Below are 24223 nucleotides of genomic sequence, written 5' to 3' on the forward strand. Positions count from 1 at the left end.
GAAATGATTCAAAAATTCATGATTTACCCATGGGGAGTTCAAATCACCCCATTATTCCCCATGGGATGCTAGGGACACTCAAATGGGTTGGGTGGTAGGGCACGATGGGTGCTACCTACCAACCTACAGAAGAAATGGGCAAGCAGGCAACTTGAATAATTAAAAAAAAGTCCCCCCCGCCCCAAACCCATAGAGTTCAATGGGGGTTTAAGTTTAAAAAACAAAAAAATCACCCACTTGCCCATTTCTTTTGTGAACTGGTTTGTAGGTGGCATCCATCATGCCATACCACCCAACCCCCTTGAGTGTCCCTCTAGGACCTACCTACGGGGTGATCTGAATTCCCTATGGGTGAAACAAGCAGAGTGCAATGCACACATTTTGCAACCGTGCCTCAAAACACTGCAGAACAGAAGCATACACAGTCCCTCCCAACACAGAACACGGTTCAAATGGCCAAAATAAAATCACTGTCCCAGAATCTACTGCCAGCCACAGTGCCTGAGCTGCAGTAACATCATCGGCACAGGTTGCTCTCTCTCACAGTTATGACTCTGTCCTTTTCCAGCATTGCCCCTTACTAGCCAGCAAACATAGCCATAAGCTCAACTTCAGCCACACTTTGACTGAGTACACCTTGCAGTGCAAATTGCAGTGCAGATCAGAGCACTGAGTGAAGGGGAAATTCAATGTCTCAAGGCCAGAAGGGAACTCATCCCACTGCAATCACCAAGAAAACATTCTACCCACCCACATCCCTGAGCTGCCACTGTCCAATACCACAACACAAACCAGCTACTGGGCACCCAGGTTCAGCCTTGATCAATCTGAGATCCTTATATTGAGACAAGAGATTGAGAGCCAGCGTGGTGTCATGGTTAGAGTGCTGGACTAGGACTGGGGAGACCTGAGTTCAAATCCCCCTTCAGCCATGAGACTTGCTGGGTGACTCTGGGCTAGTCACTTCTCTCTCAGCCTAACCTACTCCACAGGGTTGTTGTGAGGAGGAACTGAAGTAGGTAGTACACTGCTCTGGGCTCCTTGGAGGAAGAGCAGGATATAAAATGTAAAAAAATAAAAATAAAATAATGGTGATGTAATATGCATACTCTCCTACTCTAGAAGAAAATTGTAGGCCTCTTTAATGTGTAAATAAGAGTATACCTTTAATCTAAGATCCAGCAAAACCAGATGGTTCACATGGCAGCAGTAGCATAGCATATTATACTTGCTGGAGAAAAAAGAAAACCATGAAAGTCAAATCTTCCTTGATTCCTTTCTCCTGTCCTGATGCATCCTCCTCAGGGGCACAATAAGGGCTCTCTGTCTCAGGCCCTTGGAAAACATTTCAAAATTTCCTCCTCCTTGTTCCCCCTTCCTCCAGCAATGGGGGCACAGTTGCCCATGACAATATACCAATCAAGAAGCAAGGAGATCTCAAGCCAATTGGAAGCCAGTGCCAGAAAACCAATCGACAAGTGGGGAAAGCCCACCAAAATGGCTACTCGAATCATGTGGATCAATTTGTGTCAAATCGGGGATAATTTGATTCTAATGCTAATCGGTCCCTTCAGGGCAGTATAGAAATCAAATTAATAATAATAATAAACTTATTTTAAGGGTGATTTGCTTCAAGTTAGAATCATGCAAATTGCCCCAATTTGGCATAAATTGATTCGTGCACGAATCAAATTGCACATCCCTAGTTGCCAGTAGGAAAGCTTGCAAAAATAGCAACCTCTGCTAGTGGGTCTACTCTGCAGGGGTAACCAGATGTGGTGGGACTGCAGCTCCCGAGGCCATTATAGCTGGGCTTGAGTTTCAGTCTGACATCTGGGAACCCCTGCTCAACAGCATAACAAAAAAAACCCAAATACCATGCTGGAGAATGATAAGGAAAAGTGGTGTCGTGGCATACAAGTCTAGACTACACTATATTTTATGCAGCCCTTTTCAAAGTGGCTTAGAAACCCCAGTTTAACCCATTCATAAAGCAGCAGATCCAACCCATGGCCTGTTAGATAAAGACATGGAAACCATCAACCAGCTGCCCTTGTTATCTCTCCAAAAAGGGTTGGGGAGTGTGTGGGGCTTATTTAACTCTCTGAGAACCAGGGGAAGAACTGGTAGAATCCCCCCCCCCTTGACACCAAACTTGCAATGAAGGGTATGAACTTGAGCCTCCTGCCATAACTTCTAGAACTCTTCCTCACAATGGCTATAAAGGAGCAGAAAACCTGGATGACAAGTCTATCTATGGGCATTTTCAAAGATGACTAAAAGATCCTCACTGTGCAGGAGCAGTCTACCTCTGATGGCCTTCATGCTAAGGTTAGAAGTTTCTTCTGGCCTGAGACAGCCAAGGAAGTGCAATGCCTGAGGTGAGGTGCAAAATGCTGCCTTGCCCCATGCCCGTGGTGGTGGGGGGCAGCCCCCCCTTCAGAACTAAGCTTTGAAAGTGCATCAGGTGTGAGGAGGAGGCAAAGCTGCTATTAGTCTCCTCTGCTGCCTTCATGCTGCTTGCAGGCTTTGCAAGAAACACCTTTCACACTCCATGCAAAGCTGGCAAGCAGCACAAAGTCTATGCAAGGGTCAGATCAGTCCCACAGAGCTTCTCCAAAGGTGGGGTATCTTCTTGCGGCAACCTTGCCTCATGAAAGGGCTGTTTCTGTTCTGGCTTGCCTGCTAAGAGATGGCACAACTGCTATTGAGAGAGAAAAGCAGTTAAGAGAAGAGGTGAGCCAGACGGTGCCCTGGTTCACACAGTCAGTCACATTTAGATTTCATTAATCTAGGTTACAAACGTCAGTGTGATTGTGTGAACTCATGCCAAGGTGGGAATCTCAGATCCATCTTGAGCCATAAGCCACGTGGGCGCGGGTTCACACAACTGTGGTAATGCTGGAAACCCACATTAAACCTAGATCTGAACCATTGAGGCTGTTCTCACGAGCAGCCATGCCCGGGTATGGCAGGTGGCAGACCCCTGAGGAATGTTGCAATTGTTTTTTTATTAGCAGGGGATTTCTATCAAAAAAGCAAGAAGAAAGCGTGATCAACAAAGGCCAATCACAAAGGAATGGAACTGAAAAACTATGAAGGGTCAAATCAATCTGAAAAGATGTGTGTAATGCTCTAATATCACTGTTGGATCCTGCTGAAAAAACCTTGCTGGAAATCTAAAGCAACTAGTAGATAACATACATGGACTCAAAAGCTATGTAAACATATAACAATATAATCCATTGTGAAATGAATGGTCTGAAGAAGATAATATGAAACGATCGTCACTGTTCTTGTTTCACTTTCGTCTCCGATGATGGACATTACCATTCCAGTTCTATTTTTATCACTGTGACTTCGTATATTAAGACTGCTGATTCTTCATGGACTTAGATATATTTCAAGACTGTTGTTGCCACACTTTGGCTGGTCTGGATTCTACTTTAGCTTCAATTCCACCATGGACTGCTGAGACCTTGATGCAGTTAGACCATTCTCTCTCAATGGATTATATTTTTTCTATATTTTGTTTCTTATGTTTGTTATGTATTGGGAGAATTAGTACAAGTACTCACGGGAATTGTTTAGTTTTTGCATTCTAATGCCAATATATTGTTAAATGTTTACATAGCTTTTGAGTCCATGTATGTTATCTACTAGTTGCTTTAGATTTCCTGCAAGGTTTTTCCAGCAGGATCCAACAGTGATATTAGATCATTACACACACCTTTTCAGATTGATTTATTTTTTCAGATTGATACAGTTTTTTTAGTTTAGTTCCTTTGTGACTGGCCTTTGTTGATCATGGTTTCTTTTTGCTTTTTTGTTTCTTTATTTGTGATCCCTGGTTTTTGGGGGGGATTTCTATCAGGCAGATGGCTTGATAAAAACAAAGGCAACATTCCTCAGGGGATTACTGAACTGATAGCCACAAAGCCAGAGGCACTCTTACCCCTGGACTTTGGGGCCCCGAAGTCCAGGGCCTCCATAGCCCCTGGGGCCCCCAAATCCTCTTCAGTCTGTCCTGGGTGGTGTGGTCGCCTGGACGAGCATGATGATGCTTAATTTGCAGGGGGCCCCTCCCAAGGCCTTTAGGTCTAGGCTCCAAAATTACCTAGGTGCACCTCTGCACACAGCACACAGAAGCAGCTGGGTAGACTGTTTTCTTAGCTCTCCCAGCAAGCTGTAGGCGCCGCCAGTAAAATCCAGGCAAGCCCAACGGCACATTTAAAACCAGGGTAAAATATGGGTGAATTCAGCAGCTGGGTGGAGGAGCCAAAATTATAAGTGGTCAAAGAGCCACCCACTACTCCAGCTTGTAAAAAGGTCACAAGGGGCCCTGGCTCCGTGTGTCTGAGTCATGTCTGCTACCCTGGCTTCATTGATATGCTTTCTCAAAAGCTCCACCAGGGTTTCATGGCTGATCTATGACATCACAAGGGCTGCAGGCAATGTGGGGCATCCTTGCCCTCTCTCTGGACTGGAGGTTTCCAGGCTTCGGCCTGGCTGGGGAAGAAGGACCATGCCTTGATTCAAGGCATCCGGTCAGCTGGTCTCTTGAGCAGAGACCATGTCAAAGCGTGAGTAGGAAAGCAGAGGGGAGAACTCTGGGTGACAATATGGCTCATGTTGGTGGGGGGGCTTCTCTTGGGCACAGGTTGGGCGTGTCTCTGTGTGTGGCTGAAATTCTAGTGGAGAATTTGAACCAAGCAGAGCAGAGAGACCATCTGATGAGAGCAGAGCTCAAGGAGGAGATCTGGAGACAATTGATTAAAGCAGGCTGGCTCAACTTAGACCCCTCTCCCAGTTGTTTTTGGACTACAGTTCCCATAATTCCCAGCCACAGCGGCCAATAGATTGTGAGCCCTTTGGGGACAGGCATCCATCTTATTTACTTATTTATTATTTCTCTGTATAAACCACCCTGAGCCATGTTTGGAAGGGTGGTATAGAAATCAAATAAATAATAATAAATAAATAATAATAATAATAACAACCAGGGATTATGGGAATTGTAGGCCAACATCTACAGGAGGGCCGAAGTTGAGCAGCTGTGGCTTAAAGCAAAGGTTTATTTGAAGAAGTAACACACTCAGATTGGAAAGAGAGCACTTTGTTCCTAGCTACCCTATGGTGGGAGGAAGAAGGAACAGAGAAAGCAAAGAAGAGGGAGTGCCCTAAGAATATCAGTCTACCAACAGGGAAAGCAGATATTAGACAGGGCTGCTCTGTTTTGGCGCTCCTGCAGATGTTTGGCCTACAACTCCCATAATCCCTGGCTATGGGTCACTGTAGCTAGGGATTATGGGAGTTGTCAAAAAACAAATGGAAAGCCGAAATGGAGGACTCCTGGATTAAGAGGACAGATGGAACAGGGGGCAGTCCTATACTCTCTGCCTCTATTCCTAACTAGTTATTTTAGGCCCATTAAATTAACGGGTGCTAGGAGAGTTGTGCGCTCCGGGCCCCACGCCGCCATTCCCCCTCCCGCCGCCGCCAGCCTCCATGCCGCAGCCGGTCTCCCCGGCCGGGCAAGGCCCTCCCGCCACCGCCGGCCTCCCCTTTCCGGCTTCCCCCGCCACCTCCTCACCCCGTGTGGCGGCGGCCGCTCTGCCGCCGCCTCGCCCGGCTTCTTCCTCTGCCTCCTTTTTTGGCGGACCAGACCCGCCACCGGCTCTCCTCTCCCCGTAGCCCGCCGCCTCCGCCTCTGTCCTCCCCGTAGGCCGTTCTCGGCCTGCCGCTCTCCTCAACATGGCCGCCGTGTCTTGCGGCCGTATCTTCCTCCATTCCCCCCGCTGCCCCCTCTGCCCTCCCGGTCCCCTCGCAGTCGCCTCTGCCCTCCCGGTCCCCCCGCTGCCACCTCTGCCCTCCCCAGTCCCCGCTTCTCCTCCTTTCACGCGGAGAGGCAACATGGCCGCCTGGTGCCTGCGGCCGTATCTTTCTTGGACGTTCTGGGCATGCGCTCCGCGCATCCCCAGAACAGCCGAGAAAGACACGGGCTCAGAGACACAGGCGCATACCCAAGCCTTTTATTATAGAGGATGTCCCTAATGGCCAATAGGAACTGTAACTGCTAAGAGTTTATCTGTGCTTATGGAGTCATATCTCCCACAGAAAGAACTCGTCTCACAGTCAAGCTGCTTCCTTTTGCTCCTTGAAATTTCTCTGCCAGGCTAGAGAAATAGAGCTGGTCTGGTGGCAGCAAGCATGACATGTCCCCTTAGCTAAGCAGGGTCTGCCCTGGTTGCATGTGAAAGAGAGACTAGAAGTGTGAGCACTGTAAGATATTCCCCTCAGGGGATGGAGCCACTCTGGGAATAGCAGAAGATTTCAAGTTCCCTCCCTGGCATCTCCAAGATACCGCTGAGAGAGATTCCTACCTGCAACCTTGGAGAAGCCGCTGCCAGTCTGTGGAGACCATACTGAGCGAGATCCTATGGTCTGACTCTGTGTATGGCAGCTTCCTATGTTCCTAGGCAGGAAAGGGAGAAACCCCACTTAACCAATCCCTTTGTCCTTTTGCGCCCCCTTGGTTCATGCTCCACAGAGCATGACGACTGCCCTCAAAAGCTCTCCATATGTACAAAATGTTTAAATTGTGTGACAAGAGTTTCAAACGGTGAGTTATTAGTACAAGGGCAACCTGAGGCCCACTGCATTCAAGGGGATTAGTCAGTGTGCAGTGGAGGGCTGGCCTCATAGCCAAGGTATCCTTGCGTAGCTGCAAGGGCTGTGTAAGTGTGTCGGACGCAATACGGCCCCTCCCAGGCGTTATTCGAAGGAGTTCTGACTAAAATCAGTCGTCAGAATTCTGACTAAAATCCTCCTGTCATGGCGGAACTCAACTGGAGTTCCAACTTCCCTGTCAGACCAAGTTAAATGTTCAGCAGCACCCCGCCTCTCAACGGAGAGGCAGCTTGCTAGCCCTGAATGGCTTGGGTCTAAGGAAATTAAGAGAACGCCTGCTTCTTTATGAACCCCGCCACCTATTAAGAGAGCCCTTCAAGAGAGCCCATAAAACTCATCTGTTTGGCCTGGTCTTTCAGGAGTTTTAATTAGTTTTAATTGTTTTAATGTTAACCTGGTTTTCAGGGTTTTAATCGTTTTGACAGTTTAATTGTTTTTTAAAGATGTTTTTAAATGTGTGTTTATATTTGTATTTCTGTTTTAATTGTTTTTAATGATTTCTGTTTTTTAATTGTCAACCGCCCTGAGCCAGCTCGGAAGGGTGGTATAAAAATCGAATGAATAAATGAATGAATAATATTAAGTTCATCAGGGGAGGTCCGGTTTGCTCGGTTGGTGGCGACTCAAAACCAGGCCCTTTTTAGGGTTGCCCTGGGACTTTGGAACACGCTTCCTAAGAAAACTATAGTCTCCCCTTCCAGGCGCATGGTGGCGGCCCATGTTTGGCCGCTGCCGCAGCTCCCTGGCCCCGCCTCCCATGGCTGACATCAGACGCAGGGGCATGCTCTCCCTCCCAAACGGGGCCACGCCTTTAAAGGCAGGGAGATCCGTTCCAGCCACGCTGCCAATGCAGTGCGGGCCGAATTCCCTCCCAAATGGGGCTGTGCAGCTCAGTTTGGGAACAAAATAATGCCCTCCGCGTCTTACATCAGATGTGGGGTGTGTGTCTGGGGCCACATTCGCAGCCCCTGGGGGTGGCGGCCCGGGTTCTTTGAACCCGTTCACCCAATGGCGGCCCCTCCCCATCCCCTTCTCTGGATGTCTTTAAGAAAAATCTGAAAACATACCTGTTTAACTAGGCTTTTAATTTAGTTTTGAAGTTGCCGAGTATTTATATTTTAAATTGTTTTAATTGCGTTCATGTTTTTAATTGTTGTGTTTTTAGATTGCAAACCACCCAGAGATTTGCATATAGGGTGATACAGAAATATGCCAAATAAATCTTACGTGGAGTCTGTTCTCACGAGCAGCAGGAACTGGGCAAAGGGAGGCCAACCCAGTTCGTGCTGTTCGTGCTGTGGCAACTCATGAGGAGACCCCCGACTGGGAGGCTAAAACAAGTCTTCCAGCACGGGGGTATCCTCAGGATGCCCCATGCACTCGCGTGGAGCATGCTGGGAATTCCAGGGGCCAGGTGGCCCTCAATCCCCCTGCCCCACCAGCTCTGTGATGGAGCTGATAATCATGTGGGCGGCTAATCTGGCCACGCAGAGTGGGCTAACCGCTCGTGTGTGGGGAGAGTGGGCTTGCCCCGCTCTCTCCGCCAAACCCTTTATGGCTCTCCACACTGCTTGTGTAGAGAGCCACGTGGTCTGACAAATTTCAGATTCCCAACCCAACAGTTTTTCTGCCAAATTGGATTGATCTGACATTTTTTAAAAATGTTGCACAGGCCTAGTAGCTGACAGGGGCCACTGCAGAGACCATTGCTTAGACATTAGGAGTGTGCACGGAACCATCTGGCCCAGTTCAGAGGCGTAACTAGGGAAAACGGCGCCCGGGGCAAGCACTGAAATGGCGCCCCCCGCCCCCCCCAACATACTACATTATACTTAGGTTTTTCCTCACAAGCGCCCGCCGCCGCCAAGCCAGGCCACTGACTGGCCGCCAGGCGCCAGAAAAGCAATGGGGGGGGGCGCGGGCGGCGCGGAAGGGACCGCTCGTGGGGGAGGGGGCGCCGACACGCTCCCTTGACTGCTGCAGTGCTGCTGCACTGAGCAGGAAACATTTGCATTAACAAAAAATTAAAAAAAAAATTAAAAAAAAATTTTTTTGTCATGGCGGCGCCCCCCACGTGACCAGAAAAGATGGCGCCCGGGGCATGTGCCCCCCCTGCCCCCCCTATAGTTACGCCTCTGGCCCAGTTCGGTTCGAGGCTGGACCGGCCTCGAACAGAACCAGGCCAGTTCGGTCCAGCCCCCATCGAACCCCCCCGGTCCGCGAACTTTTTTACAAATTTAATTTAAAATGAAAAAGGAACTACCTGTAGCTTCTTCGGGGGGCTTGCTGTAGCCGTGGGTGTGTGTGTGTGTCCATGCGGGTTCCCTCTCCCCCCGCCCGCCTCCCTCATCACCACCGCGGCTGGGTAAACGTAGTCTTTTTGGCTCTTTCAGGCCTCCGTAAAAGCAAGCGGCCGCCATTTTGGCCGCTGCGCATGCACAAATGCCCTCTGCGAGGCCGTGGCCCATGCCATGCCTCGCAGAGGGCATTTGCGCATGCACGGCAGCCAAAATGGCGGCTGTTCGCTTTTATGGAGGCCCTAAAGGGCCAAAAAGACTATGTTTACCTGGCCGCAGTGGTGATAAGGGTGCCCGGCGGGGGGAGAGGGAACTCGTGCGGACCCCCCCACGGCTATAGAAAGCCCCCTGAAGGGGCTATAGGTAGTTCCTTTTTCATTTTAATTTTTTTTTTAAAAAAAAAGTTTGCGGACATTCCGGACCGGACCCGGCGGTCTGGTTCTGGTCCAGACGGAACCAGGGTGGCAGGGGGAGTTTGGTTCGATCACGAACCCACAAACCCCGAGACGGAACCGTCGGACCACGGACTGGTTCTGCACATCCCTATTATACATTGTTTATCCTCCCACACGAGTGGTGACTATAGCCCAGCCCCATCCACAAGCTTTCCATCCCTTCCTGGTCATGCAGAGATGAAAAGGTCACTGTTGGGTTCAATTCCTCTTGCTGTTGAAGGCAAAGGAGGCCTGCCAGAGGGGACCTCGTGTCAATCCTATTCTATAAGTGCAACCAGATACAAAACAAGCTGTTCTAGGGGGAAAGTGCAATTCTAAAAGACCAGTTTAAACATTCAAGTCATGAAAAAGCTGCATTATGTTTGATCTACAATGTGGCCGATAACCATGAGAAAAGTCAAGTGAGTCATTCAGGCTCCTCTAGAACTCTGGCCAAGTGGATCCCAACATAGGAAAGTAAGAAGTGGGCCGTAGCTATAATTAAGCGGATGGGTTCAAAGAACCCAGCCCCACAGCTCCTGAGGGACCTCCAGATCCACCCCTCCTTATTTTCTTCATTATATCTCTCACTCCAAGGGGTGAACATGGACCCTCTCTCCCCTAGTTACGCCCCTGGTAGGAAGCTACCTTATACTGAGTTGAACCACTGGTGCATCTACACAGACTGGCAGTGGCTTCTCCAAGGTTACAGGCCGGAGTCTCTCTCAGCCCTATCTGGAGATGCTGCCAGGGAGAGAATCAGGGACCTTCTGCATGCAAGCAGGCAGGTGCTCTTCCCAGAGCGGCACCATCCCCTAAGGGATCTTACAGTGCTCACACATGTAGTTTCCCATTCAAATGCAAACCAGGGTGGATCCTGCTTAGCAAAGGGGACAATTCATGCTCGCTACCACAAGGCCAGCACTCCTCCTCCCTCCTTCCCCTGCCAAAGATGCTCCCTGCAGTCTCCATAGCTACTCCCCACAGAATCTTCCCAAATGAATACAACACTCTTCTGGAAAACTGCTGTCAAATTCCCAGTTTGGAGGATTTCCCCCTAATCTGTGTAGACTTCTCAGTGTCATGGAATGTGACTCTAGCATCATAGGATGTGTGCCCAAAGAAAATGCACAGGTCTGTGTAGTAGTGGCACATGTTACATGCATGAATTATGCTCACAAACCCTTGTGCAGTTCTGGTTTCCTTTTTTTAAAAAAGCCCTGAATGGTTTGGGTTTTTCTTCTTCATTATTAGAAGTTTTTCTTTCATTTTCAGCAGCGTGTCTGTTATTTCACATGAAATATGTTGTGTTAGGAAAGCTGTGCACGCAAATCATGCTTGCGTACCATTCTGTGGTTCTGAATTTTCCTTAAAGAAAGCCTGGCTGTGTGGGCTGAATTGTTGAGGAAATTAAAGAGGGCTGGGGATATACATTGTTCAGACAAGGAAGCAATACTCACAGCCTTAATTTGTTCTATATATTGAGTCTAGCTTGGGTCCACGATGAACATGATGTGAGCTCAAATCCATCGGAGACGATTCTGGTGGACTTACGGACTGGGGTGCGAATCAAATTTGAGGTGTGTATATGCCTGCATTTTTAAGGACACAGTGCTGGTGAAGACACGTGTGTGCTCTATTCTCAGAGACAAACTCCATCTCAGTTTCACGGTGGCTCATCTGAGCCACTGTGCATGTTATCTTTTGCACGTCCCCACTGCTGGGGCACAAAAACGGTGATGGTGTGATTTAGAATGTCACACAGTACTTGTAATCTCACAGCCTTCCCAGGGACTGAATGCTATAACCACAGAGAGAGATGCTGATCTCCCAACAAGGACAAGAAGAAACAGAAGGGTGACTCAGAGAGAGATATACAACAGACAGACTCTGCTGTCAGCAGATAATTATTAGTGATGTTATTAGTGATGAATAAGACACAGGAATTACCTGCTGCTGCAGCAAGAGGTTTGATCGGTGCAGTAAAGCATGCAGACTTGCAGTAAGCACTCTTCTCTGTTGGTGAGTACACCTTCAGTGAATTTAGTTACTTCTTCCCAGGGCAGCGTGAAGTTTGGGAATTGTTGCTCTTGACACTAAGGGTGCTTCCACACACAGCATTTCCTGTGAAATTGCCACACTTTGTTCCCTCACTTTTAATGCAATATCTGTGGGTTCGCTTTCGGCAGAGCTATCCTGGGTTGTGAGGAGTCTAATTCATGTTCCTTCTGCTTTAAACCAGTCCCCGGAAATGTTCTGCTGTGACACTTTTAATGGGTTCTTTGCAGACAAAATCTCCTGTATTTGGGCTGACTTGGACTCCACCATTTCTGCAAGGTCTATGGAGGAGGTATCCAGCGATCCCTCTTGCAATATAAGGTTGGATCACTTTCAATCTGTGAATCCTGAGGATGTGGACAAGCTGCTTGGGGTGGTGCGGCCTACCACCAGTTCTCTGGATCCTTGCCCAACTTGGCTGCTTCTATCTAGAAGGGAGATTGTTGGAGGTGGCCTAGTTAATATCATAAATGCATCGCGGAGGGAGGGTAGGGTGCCCCCTTGTCTGAAGGAGGCAATGATTAGACCACTCTTAAAGAAGCCTTCCCTGGACCCCTTAGAGATGGATAATTACAGGCCAATCTCCAATCTCCCTTGGTTGGGCAAGGTGATCGAGAGGGTGGTGGCCAACCAGCTCCAGGCAGTTTTGGAGGAAACTGATTATTTAGACCCATTTCAAACTGGCTTTAGAGCCAACTGTGGGCTTGAGTCAGCCTTGGTCGACCTCTACCGCAGAATCAACAGAGGGAGTGTGACTCTGTTGGTTTTTTTTAAATTTCTTGGCGGCATTTGATTTGATTTGACCATGGTATCCTTCTGGATCGCTGGGGGAGTTGGGGATAGGAGGTACTGCTTTGCAGTGGTTCTGCTCCTATCTCTTAGGCAGATTCCAGATGGTGGAGCTTGGTGACAGTTCCTCTTTAAAATGGGAGCTATTATATGGAGTTCCTTAGGGCTCCATACTGTCATCAATGCTTTTTAATATCTACATGAAACCGCTGGGTAAGATCATCAGGAGGTTTGGTGCTGGGTGTTATCAGTATGCTGATGATACCAAATCTACTTCTCCTTTTCATCTTCATCATTGGGAAATATCACTCATCCTCTGAATGCCTGCCTACAGGCAGTAATGGGCTGGATGAGGGATAACAAATTGAGACTGAATCCAACCAAGTCGGAGGTGCTCATTGTACGGGCTCAGAATCTGAGGGATGAATTAGATCTTCCTGTGCTGGACAGGGTTACACTCCCGCGGAAGGAGCAGGTGCGCAGCTTGGGAGTACTCCTGGACCCAGGTCTCACCCTGGTATTTCAGGTGGAGGCTATGGCCAGGAGTGCTTTCTATCAGCTTCGGCTGATTCGACAGCTGTGTCCATTCATTGAAGAGGATGACCTCAAAACAGTGGTGCACCAGCTGGTAACCTTCAGGCTTGACTACTGCAATGAACTCTACATGGGGCTGCCTTTGTATGTAGTTTGGAAGCTTCAGTAAGTTCAAAATGCAGCAGCCAGATTGGTCTCTGGGGCAACCTGGAGAGACCATATTATGCCTGTTTTGAAACAGTTACACTGGCTGCCCATATGTTTCCGGGCAAAATGCAAAGTGCTGGTTATTACCTTTAAAGCCCTGAATGCCTTAGCTTCAGGTTATCTTAGAGAGCACCTTCTTCTGCATGATCCCCACCGCATGCTAAGGTCATCTGAGGAGATGCCACCGGTGCGTCCGGTGGCGACTCAGAGGTGGGCCTTTTTTGTAGCCACTCCTGGGCTGTGGAATGCACTCCCTGCAGAAATCTGTCATTTGAATTCTTTATTGGCCTTCAGGATTGTTTGGCCTGGCATTCCAAGGCCTTTAAATGGTTGTAAATGGTTTTAATGTTGTTACTTGGTTTTTAAACTGTTTTGAATGTTTTAACTGTTATTGTTTTATGGGGTTTTATCATCTCTGTTTTTAACTGTTAATTGATTTTAGTGGTTTTGTTTTAATGTAAACCGCCCTGAGCCATTTTTGGAATGGTGGTATAGAAATTGAATGAATAATTAATTAATTAATTAATGCCATCATCTGATTGTGGTTATCCAATGTTTGCCCTGTGCCTCATCCAACTCTGCCTTGGCAGCAGTACTGGTGAAAAGGATCTAAATGCTTTAGTGCGCCACAGACTGAAGATGAGCCAGGAGTGTGATGCAGCCGCTAAAAGATCTAATGCAATTCTGGGCTGCATTAACAGAGAATTAGTGTCCAGATTATGAGAAGTAGTCATTGTACTCTGTTCTCTTAGAATACTGTGTCCTTTTATGGGCCTCACATTCTAAGAAGGATGTTAATAAATGGAAATGGGTTCAGAAATGGGCAAGCAAGATGGTGAGGGGTCTGGAAGCCAGGTCCTCTGAGGAACGGTGGAAAGAAATAAGTATGTTTAGTCTGGAGAAGACTAAAGGAAAATAGGAGCTCTCTCTTCAAAGATCTGAAAGGTTGCCCTGCAGAAAAAGGAGTGGGCTTGTTCCCTGTTGCTCTTGAAGGCAGGACTAGAACCAGTGCAGGTTTAGAAAGATTTGGAAGCAGATTTAGGCTAGACATTAGGGGAAATTTCCTAACTGTAAGAGCAGCTGGACAGTGGAACAGCCTGCCTCATGCAGTGGTGGGCTGTCCTCCGCTGGAGGACAGTTTTTCAATCAGAGGCTGGACAGGTATATTTCAGGGATGTTACAGCAATGGATTCCTGCACTGAACTACAGGGTTGGACTAGAAGGCCTTCAAGGACCCTTCCAACTCTTAACATTCTATTATTCTAAATTAGAAGTGTGCTTTAGCGCAGGGTTTCCTAACCTTGGGCCCCCAGATGTTGTTGGACTACAATTCCCAGAATCCCCAGCCACGGCCTTTGTGGCTGGGGATTCTGGGAGTTGGAGTCCAACAACATCTGGGGGTCCAAGGTTAAGAAACCCAGCGCTAGCGCAAAAGGGTTAGACAACAGGAAAAACTGGCCAGCGCAGCTGAGGTCTCATTCTTGTCTACATAGCGATGTCAGGTTTACAACGGTGGAAAGAATGTAGCAGCCAACACTCGCTCGCTCACTGGTGTGTGGAAAGTCACTTGTGAGTTTGTTTGCAGCGTACCGTGGAAGAGCACAGCTTTGGGGATGCTAGGCGCGGTCTGTCTGGAAGCACTCTGGTGTGCTTCAGCACGCCTCTGTTTTGTGTCTTAAAATGACACTCCTCTACAGAGCGGATAGAAAGGCCGTGTTGCAGGCACGCCTCCAGGATGGGGTCCACTGCTCAGTGGTCCCAGGTTCAATCCCTGGCAGCATCTCCATCTTATTTACTTAATTGTTTTTCATTGTAAACCTCTTCAGAAACTTTTTTTGAAAGGCGGCATATAAATTATTTATTATATTATATTTACACATACATATTTAAATTTATATTTACACATACATATTTAAATTTAAACAATTTGAAATATTTAAATTTTTGTAAAGGGTTTTTAATGTAAACTTTTTTTTAATTGTTCTGATTGTTTAAATTATTGTTTTATGGTGTTTTATAATCTCTGTTTTAATTGTTAATTGATTTTAATTGTTCTGTTTTAATTGTAAACTGCCCTGAGCCATTTTGGAAGGGTGGTTTAGAAATTGAATGAATGAATGAATGAATGAATATTTATTTGTTAGCCACCCCATAACAAATTTTTCTCTGGGTGGCTAACAACACAGCATTATTATTATTAATTATTATTAATTACTAGTAGTAGTAGTAGTAGTAGTAGTAGTAGGGGTCGGGCGGGGAAAGACTGGAGAGCCACAACCAGTGAGGGTGGACAGTACGGTGCCAGATAGACCCAGGGGCTGACTCGCTATAAGGCAGCTTTCTACATTACCATCTGGGGAGGGACTTTTTCCCTGCCCAGGGTGACCAGGGCACAGGAAATGACGACCTTCACACTGCAAAAAGGCGAAGTCCTGATCTCTGTAAACGGAAAATAATAAAGGAAGGCATCTCTGAGCACGTGCCGAGTGCTTTGAACCCTCACCAGGGAGTGATCACAGCCTTTCACCAGCACGTGCTTACAGGGGTCACCTGGAGCACCTTCAAATGCTGCTTTGCCCCACATCCCTGGTGGAGGGCAGGCCAGCCGTCTTCCAAGCTTTGAAAGTAGTGCAGGGAGGCAGGGAGGTTCCCAGCAGCCTCCTTGCCTCTCCTCCTGCTTCCTGCAGGTTTTGCAAGGCGTGTGAGGAGAGGTGCTCCTTGCAAAGCTTGCCAGGGTCAGACAGATCCCAAACAGCTGCCCCAATGGCCATGGGGCGGGGGGCATAGGGAGCTGCCATATAAGGAGTCCGGCTATTGGTCTATCTAGCTCAGTACTGTCTACCCAGACTGGCAACAGCTTCTCCAAAGTTGCAGGCAAGAATCTCTCTCAGCCCTATATTGGAGATGCTGCCAGGGAGGGAACTTGGGACCTTCTGCAGGCAAGCAGGCAGGTGCTCTTCCCAGAGCGGCTCCATCTCCTAAGGGGAATATCTGACAGTGCTCACACCTGTAGTCTCCCATTCAAATGCAAACCAGGATGGACCCTGCTTAGCAAAGGGGAGATGTCTTGCCTGCTACCACAAGATGGAGACAACTTGCTGCCCTGCTGACATCCCAATAATCTGCCGCCTGAGATGAGCACCTCACCTCATGAGAAGACCACCCCTGTACCCTTAGCTACAGGGTTTCCCGGCACATGCTGGCTATGATGCTTTTATTTGTAGGGATTAAGTTCAGATTCCCTCTGCCTAAACTGGTGTGATCTGGTGCATCCGCTCCCTTAGTTTACAGCGTATAGGAGAATCAGCTTCCCTTGGGGTTCCACCATGGCCAAACCTGCTTCTGATTCCAAGAACGGGGTGACTCCTGCTGCAGGTACCGGATCAGAAATGAATACTCCCAATAAAGCTGTCGGTAGGTGTGTGTGCAAAAAACAGGGTTCGATTTTCTTTCCTTTCCTGTTTTTTTAAAAAATTATTTTTCTTTTTTGTTACCTCCCTTCCCCATCCCCACCCCACACATTTCATTATTCTCTTTTATTTTTGGTGGCCGTTGGTTTGTGTTGGAGATCATGTGCTTTTCAAAAGACAACAATCTACAACCTGCAGCCTTCTCTGTGAGGCTGTGGCCCATTTGCAAGTCTCTCCTGATACCTTGCTGGCCAGGTTGCTGTTTGCCCCCGCCATGATTTTGGGAACGTACTGAGTCTTCATCTCTTTCTTTGCTATGGAGTATGGAGGTCAGTTCTAGGGATGTGCAAATGGATTCAGATTCAAATTGATTTGATGCAAATCTGGGTGAAATATAAATATGATGTAATAAAATAAATAAATAGAGGCACCATTTTTAAATTTCCGCATGGCACTCCCTATTTATTAATATTTGTGATGTATTCAACATCCATGCTGATTTTCAGGCTTGTAGGGAAAAGTAAACGATACCATCCATGGTTGGCCACAAATACAGCTACTTAATCTATCCCTGTTGGCTTACAAAAATTTGTGAGACTCCAGTGGTATGTTCTGGACAGAGGGTTGGGATTTTCCATTTAAATACATATGTGTGCTATATATGTAAAATGGGTATTTGTTTAAGTTGATTACTTTAAATCTTTATGATCAAATTTGCTTCTGAATTCATGTTGGTATTGGTCTCCGGGGGTGTGGATTCTGGGAGAGACAGGAGAGGGTTCATTCATTCATTCATTCAATTTCTATACCACCCTTCAAAAAAATGGCCAGGGTGCTTTACACAGAAAAATAACAAATAAATAAGATGGATCCCTGTCCCCAAAGGGCTCACAATCTAAAAAGAAACATGATAGACACCAGCAACAGTCACTGAGGGTTCTGTGCTGGGGGTGGAGAGGGCCAGTTACTATCCCCCTGCTAAATAAAGAGAATCACCACGTTAAAAGGTGCCTCTTTGCCAGGTTGCAGTAGCACAATCTTTGTTGGTTGTTAAATTTGTACACTGCCTTTCATGACAAGCTCCTCTCATCAAGGCAGTTTACATCGTATTAAAAACAACCATAAGATCCATTCATTTTTAAAAAATCTACAACCAATAAAACCATAAAAGTCAAAGCATGACCAAAAAATTCCCTTTTAGGGGTGTGCAGGGACCACGGTTCATGTACTGATCCAAATTCGGACCGGCGGACCGGTTCGGTCACACCTCGAACCGGTCTGGTGGTTCAAAGCGGTGCCGGGTGGGAGGCAGAGAATGGCACATTTAACAGTAAAGACAGAAGGCCTTACCAGCCAGACTGCCGCTCCAAGCAGCTTCCTGCTGTGACGGCTCTCCTCCCAACAGCCTGTGTGCAGCACCTGCACAGCTCTGTCACTCTCCTGGCCTTCATGCATGTGCAGAGGCTAGGTGAGTGATGAAGCTGCACTGTTACCGCGCGCAGGTTGTCAAAGAGGGTGCCACCGCAGCAGGAAGCTGCTTGGAGCAGCAGTCCGTCTGGTAAGGCCCTCCAGCTTTATTGTTAAGGGTGCTGCTCCCCCTCCCCTGCTGGCACGGCCTTGAATCGCTGGACTGGTTCGAGGTTTGGCCGGACTGGTCCAAGCTGGACCGGGCTGCTGGTACATAAACCGTGGTCCTTGCACACCCCTATTCCATTTGTTCAGCAGCCCGAGTGAAAACCCAGGTTGTTATTTGCTTTTAAGGTGTTTAAAGAGAATGTCTTTGTTAGGAGCCCCACGGCCCATTGAGATCATCTGGAGAGGCCCATCTGCGATTGCCACTAGTTCGTATGGTGGCTGCTCAGTGATCAACGGCTACTAGTCGGAGGGCTATAGGCCACCTCCAGCCTCAAAGGCAGGATGCTTCTGAGTACCAGTTGCAGGGGAGTAACAGCAGGAGAGAGGGCATGTCCTCAACTCCGGCCTGTGGCTTCCAGCGGCATCTGGTGGGCCACTGTGTGAAACAGGATGCTGGACTAGATGGGCTTCCTTGGGCCTGATCCAGCTGGGCTGTTCCTATGTTCTTATGATTCAGCAGTTTATGCTCCCTGCTGAAATAAGAGCCTCCCCTCTCTGACAGCTTTAAAAAGACTTAGGACACATTTATTCACCCAAGCTTTTAACCAGAATTGTGGTTTTAAACTGTTTTAATTGGTTTTAATTGGTTTTATGTTTGTTGTAAACCACCCAGAGATGTGAGTTTGGGGTGATATACAAAAATACTAAAAATAAATAAATAAAATTTAAAGGCAGGGAGGGAAGCAATATAGTGGATGTCTGATAAGAGAACATTCCAAAATCTGGGGGTAATTACAGAGAAGGCCCCGCCCGTGAGCAAGACAGTCGAACCTCTCACAACATGGGCACACAGAGCAGAGCCCTCTCTAATGATCTTGTCAGGCAGGTAGAATCTTACTCTTCATACGCACGCCAGCTGGCCATCTCTTGCATTCCAAGAAGAACCCACCCTTTCCCCCAGTTGCCAGAGAAGTAGTAAAGAAAAGGGGTGGCTTCTTCCCAGTATGCAAGAGATGACCAGCAGGTGGCGCTGTCAAAATCGTGTGAAAGCATGTGTACAGAGTGTAAGATTCCACTAGGAAGTAGCACAACAGTTTGCATGCATGCAGGGAGTAAGATCACTTTTGGAACTTCTACATAAGCTTTGAACATCCCAGTTCATTGACATCTGGAAGGGCCCCCAAACTCTATCTGACCCAGAACACCAGCTGCAGGCAGCCACTCACCCCTGAGGACCCTCTCCCCAAAGCATCTTCAGGGCTGCGTCATAATTTTCTCCCACCATCTGGGGACAGGAAACCATCGACCCACTGCTGCAATCCCCTTGAAGAGGATCTCCTCGGGGATGGGTTCCTGCTTCCCCCCGCCACTAGGCATTTTAGAGCAAGTGGGTTTTTATTTCTGTAATTGCTATCTATGAAGGAGAGACCAGCTCCAAAGGCAGCAACAAAAGAAAGACTGTCTGATGCAGGCTTGCTCCTCAGAACGCAACAGAGTGTAAGAAGCTTGCATCTGTCTCCAGCATGCCATCTCTTCAGCAGCCGTTGCTGGTGTTTATCTTCTGTTTCTTTCTTTTTTTAGATTGTGAGCACTTTGGGAAGCCATTTTATTTATTTATTTGTACCTATGTAATCTGTAATCGAATGAATGAATGAATCAACACATAACAGTTGATTTGGTCTGCACAATTGATGCAGACTGAACCAATGCAAATGGTGCATAAGCACTTTTAAAATTTCTGTTCATTGTGGAAATGGGCCCTAACCCTAATTGTCCCCCAGGGCAATTTCTGACCCATCCCGGAGGGATGTCCTGTCTGATTTGAAGGTGCAGAGTGAGGACCAGTAGCATGAGAATGAATGAAGCAAGTAGTTGTTTGGGGCAGAAAGTGAGGCTGAGTGAGTGGGTTGATTTGGTGCACATCTCCACAGCCACCGAGGCTCAAGGTAAGGAAGAAAAGATGTCCAAGCAGCAGCAGGAGCAGAAGATGGAGAAAGAGAAGGAGGAGAAAGAATGGGTCATGCCACCATCCACACCAGTGGTTGTTCAGAGGGAGATCAAACTTCCACCACAGCCAGTGGAGACGGTACCCAAAAAGGTATCCACCTTTTGAGTATCATCCAAGGAACTGCAGCTTAATCTTTTTGTCAGCCGTGTGTGTGTGTGTGTTGGTGTGTTGGAGCACAGGGGTTCGGGTAAACCATTGTATTTCTCCATGGGGGTAGCAAATAGACTTGGAAAAGAATATTCTCCTGCATTATACAAAATAGGGGAGAATATTTCAGAGAATTCTTCTACCCATTCTGTTAAATAGATTGGAGAATATTCTTTTACAAGCCCGGCTCAGGGGCGGGCCTTCTCTGCAGCCGCTCCTGGGCTGTGGAATGCGCTTCCTGCAGAAATTCGCAATTTGAACTCTTTCTTGACCTTCAGGAGAGCTCTTAAGACTTATCTCTTTGGCCTGGCCTTTCAGGGTTTTTAAGTTGTTGTAAGGGTTTTTTTTTAATGTACTGGGTTTTTTAGGGTTTTTAAATTGTTTTTTTAAAATGACTGTTTTATGGTATTTTAGGATTTTTGTTTTTGTTGTTGACTGATTTTGACTGTTTTTGTTTCGTTTGTAAACCGCCCTGGGCCAAATTGGGAGGGGCGGTATAAAAATTCAATAAATAAATAAATCAAATTAAATAATATGCGGGAGTGAATCACAAACCACTCTTGCTTCCCTTTGACGTCTTGAATGTCCTGCCCTCCATTCCTGCTGACTATCTCTTCCTTATCCCTGCGGATAGGTAGCATCTCTCTGTGGTAATAGCATTTGGTGGGATTTCTGGAGCACAAAGGGAGGCTTCCATCAGGTAGCAAGGCATTGGTTTCATCAGGTGGACCCATTTGGATCATTGTTTTTTCATTGGTTCCAAAACCCGCGACTCTCACTTCAGCCCCACCCCAACATTTTAGATTGGATCAGACCCAGATCTTGATCCTGCACCCCTCGTCCTTCAGATGCAAATATTCTAAAAATAAATAAAATAGAATAAAATAAAAATCCTGGCAGGAGTGGCCTGAGGTCTTGAGGTACCTGAGACAAGGCACCAAATGCTGCTTACTCCCCTGCCCCTTGTGGGGACCAGCCCTCTCTTGAGCTTGTAAAGTGGTGCAGGGAGGAGAGCAGGTTCCTCTCTTCTCCTCATGCTTCTTGCAAATTTTGGAAGGAGTGTGAGAAGGAGAGGAGAGCTGGTCTTGTGGTGGCAAACATGACTTGTCCCCTTAGCTAAGCAGGGTCTGCCCTGGTTGCAGATGAATGGGAGACTAGAAGTGTGAGCACTGCAAGATCTTCCCCTCAGGGGATGGAGCCGCTCTGGGAAGAGCAGAAGGTTTCAAGTTCCCTCCCTGGCAGCATCTCCAAACAGGGCTGGGAGAGATTCCTGCCTGCAACCTTGGAAAAGCCGCTGCCAGTCTGTGAAGACAATACTGAGCTAGATAGACCAATGGTCTGACTCAGTATATGGCAGGTTCCTATGTTCATAAGAGGCACTCAATGCAAAGAGTGCAAGTTTCCGTTTGGGCCCAAAGGGTTTGCTCCAATGGTGGCCACGGCAGGCAGCTTCCTGCTTTGCTGCTGCCTCAACAATCCGCCCTCTGAGGCCACCACCTAGCCACGTCTTAGGAAAGGGCTGCCCCTGCATCTCTGTGGGAGATGTTTGATGGCTTTGCGAAAGAACACTAGCTTTCCATGAACCCGTTTAAGGCAGCCGCACTTATTTGTAGTGGCTAAGAAATCTACAAACCAGAAAATCCCTGATTGAAATCTTTTCTTTGCCAGGAATGCACAAGGTGGCCTTGAGCAAGCCGCTCCCCCTCAGCTTCTGGCCCTAATCTGCAAGAATATGGATCTACTTTACAGGGTTGTTGTAAAGTAATGTAGCATGACGTGGTGTGCTGGTTACTTTGAACATCTGGAAGTACTATAAAGGTTCTGCTAAAATACACATCCAAAGTAGTAGTCAGTTGGTAATAGCATATTTGCAAAAAGCTGCATTTAAAAGTACCATTAAAATCTTTCTGAGATAACATAATGACATATTTGCAACAAAATACATTTTGCAAATGAAAATCCAAAACGTCCTTTGTGCGAATAAGACCAATCGGATGAGGCATTTCCCTCCAAAACATTATAGTATTTGTTTCCTGTTTATAAATGCTACCTCATCATTTCATAAATAAGAGATGGACATTTGGGCAGCATATAAGTTTAATAAATAAATAAATAAAATAAAATAAAATAAAATAAAATAAATAAAGCAAAATCTTTGATTTTCCAGAAAGACAAGGGGGAAAACAAAGCACCAGTCCCACCGTCAATGCCAGAAAAGGAGCCAAGTGTCCCTCAAATACCATCTGAGAAGGAGCTAACGGCCCCTCCACCACTAGAGAAGCAGTCAGAGGTCCCCCCACCATCATCTGAGGAGCCAGCAGTCCCTCCATTACTACCTGAGGATCTAGGGGCCCTGCCATCACCAACAGAGAAGGAGCCAGAGGCCCCACCATCACTACCTGAGAAGCTAGTGGGCCCTCCATCACCACAACAGAAGGAGCCAGTGGTCTCCCTGCCTTCACCTGAGGACACAGCGTCCCCTCCATCACCGCCACAGAAGGAGCCAGCGTCCCCTCCATCACCGCCACAGAAGGAGCCAGCGTCCCCTCCATCACCGCCACAGAAGGAGCCAGCGTCCCCTCCATCACCAGCAGAGAAGGAGCCAGCGTCCCCTCCATCACCGCCACAGAAGGAGCCAGCGTCCCCTCCATCACCCACAGAGAAGGAGCCAGCGTCCCCTCCATCACCGCCACAGAAGGAGCCAGCGTCCCCTCCATCACCGCCACAGAAGGAGCCAGCATCCCCTCCATCACCGCCACAGAAGGAGCCAGCGTCCCCTCCATCACCAGCAGAGAAGGAGCCAGCCTCCCCTCCATCACCCACAGAGAAGGAGCCAGCCTCCCCTCCATCACTGCCACAGAAGGAGCCAGCGTCCCCTCCATCACCAGCAGAGAAGGAACCAGCGTCCTCTCCATCACCAGCAGAGAAGGAGCCAGCGTCCCCTCCATCACCAGCAGAGAAGGAGCCAGCGTCCCCTCCATCACCAGCAGAGGAGGAGCCAGCGTCCCCTCCATCACCAGCAGAGGAGGAGCCAGCGTCCCCTCCATCACTGCCAGAGAAGGAGCCAGCGTCCCCTCCATCACCGCCAGAGAAGGAGCCAGCGTCCCCTCCATCACCGCCAGAGAAGGAGCCAGCGTCCCCTCCATCACCGCCAGAGAAGGAGCCAGCGTCCCCTCCATCACCGCCAGAGAAGGAGCCAGCGTCCCCTCCATCACCGCCAGAGAAGGAGCCAGCGTCCCCTCCATCACCGCCAGAGAAGGAGCCAGCGTCCCCTCCATCACCGCCAGAGAAGGAGCCAGCGTCCCCTCCATCACCGCCAGAGAAGGAGCCAGCGTCCCCTCCATCACCGCCACAGAAGGAGCCAGCGTCCCCTCCATCACCAGCAGAGGAGGAGCCAGCGTCCCCTCCATCACCCACAGAGAAGGAGCCAGCGTCCCCTCCATCACCGCCACAGAGGGAGCCAGCGTCCCCTCCATCACCCACAGAGAAGGAACCAGCCTCCCCTCCATCACCCACAGAGAAGGAACCAGCCTCCCCTCCATCACCACCACAGAGGGAGCCAGTGGTCCCGACACCATCACCCGAGGAGCTAACGGCACCTCCATCACCTGCAGAGAAGGAGCTAACAGTCCCTCAAACACTAACTAAGAAGGAGTCAATGTTTCTTATGCCAGCACCTGAGAAGCCAGCAGCCCCTCCATCCCCACCACAGAAGCAGCCAGCTATCTCCCTGCCATCAACAACTGAGATGGCAGGGCCAAGAGTCTCACCGCCAGAGGAAGACCTTACAGCCCCATGGATACTTGTGCGTAAAGAACCATCTGCTCCTGGGCTACCACCACCAAAGGCACCCGTAGCCCTTCAACCATCTTTGACCTGGGTCTACTTGGTCCCTCGGCCACCACCATCTAATGAAGGGCTGTATCATCAGCACCCAATGGCAGTCTCTCGAAGCTCATCAGGAAAGGTATTTATCTTTCTGCCTCTTCCCCAGAAAACTGGAGTCTGAACTTTCCCTGGGTTTGGAGGAGGAAAATGAACAGGGAAAGGGTAGACCCATTTGTCACAATGGTA

General features: G+C 48.3%; 1 protein-coding gene across 15 annotated transcripts in view; it reads left to right on the forward strand.

Annotated features, from left to right (window-relative positions):
• The first annotated feature begins 4473 nt into the window (after positions 1-4473).
• LOC128341782 (uncharacterized) overlaps positions 4474-24223 on the forward strand; it is a 39204-nt gene continuing 19454 nt past the window's right edge. For 4 of the 15 annotated variants that reach the window (XM_053288310.1, XM_053288321.1, XM_053288324.1 and 1 more), the window contains exons 1-5: positions 9393-10555; positions 10913-11001; positions 16294-16423; positions 19926-20092; positions 22317-24116. In XM_053288310.1, coding sequence (XP_053144285.1) covers positions 10531-10555; positions 10913-11001; positions 16294-16423; positions 19926-20092; positions 22317-24116 — 2211 coding nt within the window. In that variant the 5' untranslated portion in view covers positions 9393-10530. Of the gene's footprint in view, positions 4584-9392; positions 10556-10907; positions 11002-11216; positions 11444-11709; positions 11801-16293; positions 16428-19925; positions 20093-22316; positions 24117-24223 lie in introns of those variants that run through there. The other 11 variants (XM_053288313.1, XM_053288314.1, XM_053288311.1 and 8 more) reach the window with 11 other exon arrangements.

The sequence above is a fragment of the Hemicordylus capensis genome, chromosome 2 (assembly GCF_027244095.1).
Source record: "Hemicordylus capensis ecotype Gifberg chromosome 2, rHemCap1.1.pri, whole genome shotgun sequence".
Classification (NCBI taxonomy): domain Eukaryota; kingdom Metazoa; phylum Chordata; class Lepidosauria; order Squamata; family Cordylidae; genus Hemicordylus; species Hemicordylus capensis.